The sequence below is a fragment of the Bison bison genome, unplaced genomic scaffold (assembly GCF_000754665.1).
Source record: "Bison bison bison isolate TAMUID 2011002044 unplaced genomic scaffold, Bison_UMD1.0 scf7180017864068, whole genome shotgun sequence".
Taxonomy (NCBI): domain Eukaryota; kingdom Metazoa; phylum Chordata; class Mammalia; order Artiodactyla; family Bovidae; genus Bison; species Bison bison.
The window spans coordinates 3,466,797-3,474,501 of record NW_011494640.1 but is presented as its reverse complement, the minus strand read 5'-3'; the positions used below and the strand labels follow the sequence as shown (position 1 = coordinate 3,474,501).

General features: G+C 51.0%; 1 protein-coding gene across 1 annotated transcript in view; it reads left to right on the top strand.

The window, feature by feature from the left end:
* The window catches only part of LOC104986494 (intestinal-type alkaline phosphatase-like), a 2,889-nt gene extending 1,589 nt beyond the window's left edge, over positions 1-1,300 (top strand). Inside the window, exons 7-11 of the mRNA XM_010837094.1 lie at positions 4-25; positions 126-260; positions 349-540; positions 767-883; positions 1,005-1,300. Coding sequence (XP_010835396.1) covers positions 4-25; positions 126-260; positions 349-540; positions 767-883; positions 1,005-1,300 — 762 coding nt within the window. The remainder of the gene's footprint in view (positions 1-3; positions 26-125; positions 261-348; positions 541-766; positions 884-1,004) is intronic.
* The last annotated feature ends 6,405 nt before the right edge of the window (positions 1,301-7,705 follow it).

Below are 7,705 nucleotides of genomic sequence, written 5' to 3'. Positions count from 1 at the left end.
GACTCCAGTGTAACACACCTCATGGGTAACCCCACCCACCCCCACTGTCCTCCCCAGGAAGGGTGCCACGGGCCCCCCACCCCCATCCCCAGCTTGCAGGTCACCACTGGTCCCATTTCCCACAGGCCTCTTTGAGCCAGGAGACATGGCCTATAACATCGACCGAGACACCACCAAGGAGCCATCCCTGGAGGAGATGACGGAGGCGGCCCTGCGAGTGCTGAGCAGAAACCCTCGGGGCTTCTTCCTCTTCATGGAGGGTGAGCGGCAGCTCCTTGTGGATCAAGGGGAAAGGGGCAGCACTCAGGGTCGGCTTGGCATCACCCATCTTTCACGACCTTCTTGCAGGAGGCCGCATTGACCATGGACATCATGCAAACATAGCTTATTGGGCACTGACCGAGGCGGTCATGTTTGATAATGCCATTGCCAAGGCTAACGAGCTCACCAGTGAAGCAGACACACTGACCCTTGTCACCGCCAACCACTCCCATGTCTTCACTTTTGGTGGCTACCCACTTCGTGGGACCTCCATTTTCGGTAATCCCATGGACACTGGCAGGTCCTTGCCCAAAATTACCTGGCACAATGTGCTCTGAGCCAGTCCCCTTGTCTGCCAAGTGGGGGAATATTAATACCAACTGCTCTTCTGAGCTCTGGTGAGGATTAAGTCAGTGAGCAGGCAAGAAGTGCTTGGGCTCAGCAACAGAGGAGGCGCCCCAAAGACTGGGGTCAGTGTGATCACGGGGTCCCCTCCACCCTGCAGGGCTGGCTGATAGCAAGGCCAATGTCGGTGGATCCTACACCTCCCTCCTTTATGGAAATGGCCCTGGACTCCAACTGTACTGGGGCTTACAACCTGATGTGGATGAAACCGAGAGCAGTGAGTGCATTGGGTGGGCCCTGGGGGTGCAGGGGATGGTAAGAGGGGAGAACTCAGGCCTGGAGCTCAGGCGAGGTCATGGCCACCTCCTTCCCACCCTGAATCCCCTCCCTCCTGCCAGTGGACCCCAACTACAAGCAACAAGCCGCAGTGCCCCTATGGAGCGAGACCCACGCCGGTGAGGACGTGGCAGTGTTTGCACGAGGCCCATGGGCACACCTGGTGCACGGCGTGCAGGAGCAGACCTTCGTGGCACATGTCATGGCCTTTGCTGCCTGCGTGGAGCCCTACACCATGGACTGCTGCCCTCAGCCCCCCACCAGCCCCATGGACACTGCCCACCAGGTTGCCTGCCCATCCTTACTGGCACTGCTGGTTGGGGTCCTGCTGCAGCTGCTGGTGCCTGCCCTGCACTGACCCCCTGACCGGGGGTCTCCTGATCCCCTGCTTGGAATCTTCAGTGGACCCGAACCACCTGGAAGCTGAGGTTTGACTTTCCTGTAATACCCACAGTCCTCAGTGCCCCCATCTCGGTGGCCTCACATTTTGTGCAGATCCGCTCCAGACCCCAGGAAAGACCAGGGCTCAGACCACCCAGTATTTTCTGACCTGAGAGCCCTGCCTGAGGACCAGGCTGGCACCAGTGGTGTCCCCCAGGGGGCCAGGACCTACCAGACCCGAGGTGGGGGCTTCTGGGAGGTGCAGCTTTTGGTTGCATGGCTTCCGGGGAGCTGTTGCTTCTGGGGAGCTGTGGCTCCCTGTCCTCCTGGAACCTAATCTGTGGGCACCTGGCCGGCCAAGGAGGCATCTGGGGCCAGGACAGTCTTGGGGCCCTTGACACAGAATCCTCAGCAGCCCCTCCTAGAAACCCAGCGGTACCATTACAGAGAGTAGACAGTGACACAGAGAAGACACTCGCCCCAGGTCCCTCAGCTGCTGTGAGGGTGGCCCCCCGGTGCCCCTTCCAGGCTGGGGCATCCCAGGAGAAGCGGGGAAGCTGGGGGTGGGGACACAGGCCCCGTCCTCCTGGGAGGGAGGAAGCAGCCCTCAAATAAACTGTACTAAGTGTGATACAGGAGTGATACGCGTGGGAAGAAAAGCCCTTAGATGGGGGCACAGAGTGTGTGTCCGTGTGTGGGTATGTGGGGGTGTGATTCACGTCAGGAGGTCAGGGAGGGGCTGATGAAGGGCTGACACTGAGCAAAGACCAAAGGTGGTGAGGGCAGGAGCAACGCAGAAAGACAGCGGTGCAGGGGCCCCGAGGGGGTCAGCAGGGCCAGGTGAGGCCAGCGGCTGGACCAAATTGCAGTTTTCCCCTCCCCCCAAAGCCAGGCTTTCACCTTCTCTGAAAACAGAGAGACAGTCTCCAGCCCCAGTGCTCATCCTTCCTACCTCCCTGCCTGATGCCCATGTGGTCATCTGGTGGCTCATCACCTCCTTGGTTCCATGAGTTCCACTAGATGTGGCCCTCAAGAAAAAGGCCTTCCCTGGCAGCTCAGCTGGTAAAGAATCCTCCTGCAATGTGGGAAACCAGGGTTTGATCCCTGGGTTGGGAAGATCCCCTGGAGAAGGGAAAGGTATTCACTCCAGGATTCTGGCCTGGAGAAGTCCATGGACTGTATAGCCCATGGGGTTGCAAAGAGTCAGACACGACTGAGTGGCTTTCACTACTTTCACTATAAGCTTGTGTTTGCTTCTTGCATGCCAGTTCCTGTGGGGACATTCATACCACTCCTACGGGGCTGGTGGGAGACAGAAATGAGAGGTGGACATGCGGGCCCAAGGAGCACTTGCCCTAGGAAGACAGCCTCCATTTCTGCAAAGTTTGGGGAAGGAGTGGGTTGGTTCCAGATCTTCAGAGCCTTTCTGTTCCCAGCTGCTGCCCTACTCTCATCTGAGTGGCAGGACTGTCACTACGTCTCCAGGGGAACATCCTGAGATTCAGAGGGCAGGAAGAGGGCGGAAGACATTTCCTCCCCACCCCCATGGATGCCCTGGTGCTGCAAGGAGCTCAGCATTGTCCCCTGCTGACAGTGCCTACAGTGGGGGCTGAGACATGGCCCAGAGAGCCCAGGGTGGCAAATGTGGAAAATGATAGAGGGTGCTGAGCTCTGGCTGAGACCCCACAGGACAAGGCCTTCTTCCCAGAGAACAGGGAGACTGGAACAACTATCCCACACAGAGCAGGCTCCATGGAGCTGGCCTGGCCTCCCAGGCATCCATAACCCCAGAGAACAAGACCGGAGGTGTTATCTCTTACTGCAGAGCAGAAGCCATGCTGCCTGCTGCCTGGTTATCCCTGCGCCCCAAGGGAGGGGAGTGTAACAGGCTCTCATCTCACTCAGGTGACTCAGGCCCAGAGTAGGGAGCCAGGTGCCCTGGTAGGAACTTGAACAAACACCCTTTGTTTACTGCAAGTGACACGTGGTTTGTATTTGGTCTTCAGTCCCACTCAGGCACAGGAGAAAATTCCTAAGAAACTGAGAAGGATCATAGCTCCTGATCACTTAATGTCATTATAAGAATAATATTCAAAGAAACTTTAGGGACTTCCCTGGTGGTCCAGTGGCTAAGAATCCTTCTGCCAAGGCAGGGAACCTGGATTCAATCTCTCATCCAGGAAGTTCCCACATGCTGCATGGCAACCAAGTCCTAGTCCCACAATGACTGAGCCAGCTCTTGAGAGCCTGTGCTCTGCAACAGGGAGGAGTCACCACAATGAGAAGCCATCCCACTGCAACTAGAAAGGAGTCCCTGATCACGGCAACCACAGAAAGTCCATGCTCAGCAACAAAGACCCAGGGCAGCCAGAGTAAATAAATACTCCATACCTATCAGAATGACTAAAATTAAAAACAGTGGCAACACCAAGTGGTGTGAACAGAGAAAAACTGACTTCCTCATACATTGCAAGTAGGAATGCAAAGTTGTGCAGCCAGTCGACAAAACAGTTTGGCAGGTTTTTTTTTTTTTTTTTCCGGGGAAGGTGTTGGGGGGAGGTGAGATCCTAAAAAAAAAAACAGCTACACACACAGCAACCATATGACCTAGCAATTGCACTCTTGAGCATATACCCAAAAAAATGCAATGAAATAGAATGCTCATACCTGTAAGTGAAGATTTGTGCTGTTTTTCTTTTTTCTCTCTCCTTTGGCATTCTTGCACAATTTGCAAGATCTTAGTTCCCTGACCAGGAATTGAACCCAGGCCCACAATAGCAAAAACATCCATCCCTAACCCCGGGACCTCCAGGGAATTCCCACAGCAGCTTTATTTACAACAGCCAAACCTAGAATCCGCCCAGAGGTCCTTCCACATGTAAATGGTTAAACACGGCCTAGGGTCCACTCAACCCCATATACAAGGTGTCAACTACTGAGCCTTGTTCCACTAAATCCCCAAAGAATTAGGCTGAGACTTAGGAATTAGGAAAAAAAGACCATTCCCAAAGATTGGGCAATTCCATTCCTGTAACTTATTTGAAATGACAGGGTTTTATTTATTTTTTGGTTGCACCATGTAGCATGCAGGATCTTACTTAGTTCAAAGGCCAGGTATGGAACATCCACCGCTCGCAGTGGAAGTGTGGAGTCTTAACCAGTGGACCAAGAGGGAGTCCCTAAAATGACATTTTAGGAGCACAGGAAGCTGTTAGGGACAGAGGGCAGCGTGGTTATAAAGGGCCCTGGGGGTTGGAGCTGTTCAGTGTCCTGATTCTGGTGTGTTTACATGAACCCACACATGTGACAGATGGTACAGAATCCACACAAACGCAAGTAAGTGCAGGTAAAACGGCTGGCCCTGAACAGAAATGTGAAAATCTGTGAGTTATACCATCAGAGAAGATTGGAGAAAGCATGCAAGGGATGTCTGTATTGCTTCTTAAAACCACGTGTGAATCTACAGTCATTTCATGTCAAAAACTCACATTTAACAAAGGGACAGGGAATATACTGGACTGAAGACGAATCTTGGAGTAACAAAAATTTAAGCTATGGACTGATCAAAAGAATCAATCAATTAATTAAGGGCCTGCCCAGGAGTTAGTTCCTCCTGACCTTTAGCCAAAAAATTTCTGAGCACAGGACTATGAGGGGGACAGAGGCAGCTGTGGGATGGGGGACAGAGGCAGCAATGATGCCCCCCACCCCCAGCAGGCAGGTCCTCTAAAGCAGGGGTCTCCAACCTTTTAGGCACCAGGGACCAGTTTCCTGGAAGATAAACTTTCCACAAACTAGAAAGAAGGGGGATGGTTTCAGGATGATTCAAGTGCATTACATTTTATTGTGCTCTTTATTTCTTATCAAATTCCACCACTGACCTAATGGGAGGTACCAGTCCTCAGTCTGGAAGGGTTTGGGACCCCTGCTCTAGAGGGTAAGTAGAGGATACCCTGGGTCAGCGTGCTGAATGAGTGAACAGCAGGTCAAGGGAGGAGGAGCCCAGAGGCTCTGCCTGAGGGGAGGGCACGCTGGGCAGGGGGCTACCAAGGTCCCCTGGGGTGGGCAGGGCTTGTAGGAAGGAATTTTTTCTTTGGAAAAGAAATTTTTTTTGGACACGTACACATTTCTGTATTTATTTGCCTGCATGCTAAGTCCCTTTAGTGGTGTCCAACTCTTTGCAACCATATGAACCATAGCCCGCTTCCCACCTCCCCCAGGCTCCTCTTTCCCTGGGATCTCCAGGCAAAAAATACAGGAGGGGGTTGCTATTTCCTCCTCCAGGGGGTCTTCCTGATCCAAGGATCGGACTCGTGTCTCTTAGGTCTCCTGCATTGGCAAGTGGGTTCTTTACCACTAGCACCACCTGGGAATCCCGTATTTATTTGTATATTATAGGCTGTGCTGTGTCTTCCTTGCTGCACACAGGCTATCTCTAGTTGCAGGGAGTGGGGCCTACTCTTTAGTTGCGGTGCACAGGCTTCTCATTGCAGTGACTTCTCTTCTTGCAGATCACAGGCTGTAGTGGAGCAAGCTCCAGTTATGACTTGCCGGCTTTAGGGTGGGAAAGCATCAGTAATTGTATCACTGGGATGAATTATTTGGGGCTCCAGGGCTCTAGAGGGGCAAGCCTCAGTAATTGTGGAGCACAGCCTAAGTAGTTGTGACTCATAGGCACTAGAGTACAGGCTTAGTAGCTGTCTCGCCCAGGTTTAGTTGCTCCAGGGCACGTGGAATCTTCCCGGATCATGGATCGAACCCGCGTCCCGGGCACTGGCAGGCGGGTGGATGTTACCAACTGTGCCACCAGGCAAGTCCAAAAAAAATTTCTGATTTAAAAAAAAAAAAGTAAATTTCACCATCCTGGGACTTAACCTGTGGTCCAGGGGTTAAGATTCTCCACTTCCACCACTTAGGGCAGGTTCCATCCTTTCTGGAGAAACTAAGATCCTGAATGTCTGGCTATGCAGGAAAAAAATGAAAACTTAAAAAGGGAGAAAAAAGTTATCTTCTTCACCATTCTTATGACCCAGTTCAGTAGTGCTGTCTGTTCATATAGTTGGCCACAGATCTCCAGAACTTTTTCATCTTGAAAACTGAAAGTCTGTATCCGTTAAACAAGTCCCCAGTCCCCTCCTCCCAGTTCCGGGAGGCCACCATCCAACTTTCTATTTCTATGCATTTGACTACTAGAGCTACCTAGTGAAGTAGAATCACATAGCATTTGTCTTTTTTGTGAGTGTTTTTTTTCACTGAGCATCATGTCTACAAGGTTCATTCATGGTGTAGAAAGTGTCAGACTCCTTCCTTTCTAAGGTTGCATAATACTCCATTGTATAACTGTATCACACTTTGCTTATCCATTTGTCTGCTGTGGATGGTTGAGGATGCCTGCACCTCTTGGTTACTGTGAATAATGCTGCTACAAACATGGGTGTGCAAATACCTCTTCCAGATCCTGCTTTCAATTCTTGAGGATACACAGCCACAATTGGGATTGCCAGATGGGAGGAATGCTTTTGAACCTAACCTGGGGTTACTGAAACCTCTTAGCTCCTTATGATGAGCTACACTTGTGAGTGTGTGAATGACCTGTGGAGAGAATAGACTCACCCCCGCCTTCCATCTATCTGTCTAAAGAAGAGGAGGTCAATGTCATGTACTGAGCACTGGACCCACACCTACTGGCCCTTTACAGGCACCTAACACACTAACTTTTGACTGTGTGGATCACAAAAAACTGTGGAAAATTCTTCAAGAGATGGGAATACCAGACCACCTGACCTGCCTCTTGAGAAACCTGTATGCAGGTCAGGAAGCAACAGTTAGAACTGGACATGGAACAACAGACTGGTTCCAAATAGGAAAAGGAGTATGTCAAGGCTGTATATTGTCACCCTGTTTATTTAACTTATATGCAGAGTACATCATGAGAAATGCTGAACTGGAAGAAACACAAGCTGGAATCAAGATTGCTGGGAGAAATATCAATAACCTCAGATATGCAGATGACACCACCCTTATGGCAGAAAGTGAAGGGGAACTAAAAAGCCTCTTGATGAAAGTGAAAGTGGAGAGTGAAAAAGTTGGGTTAAAGCTCAACATTCAGAAAACGAAGATCATGGCATCCGGTCCCATCACTTCTTGGGAAATAGATGGGGAAAGAGTGGAAACAGTGTCAGACTTTATTTTTCTGGGCTCCAAAATCACTGCAGATGGTGACTGCAGCCATGAAATTAAAAGACACTTACTCCTTGGGAGGAAAGTTATGACCAACCTAGATAGCATATTCAAAAGCAGAGACATTACTTTGCCAACAAAGGTTCATCTAGTCAAGGCTATGGTTTTTCCTATGGTCATGTATGGATGTGAGAGTTGGACT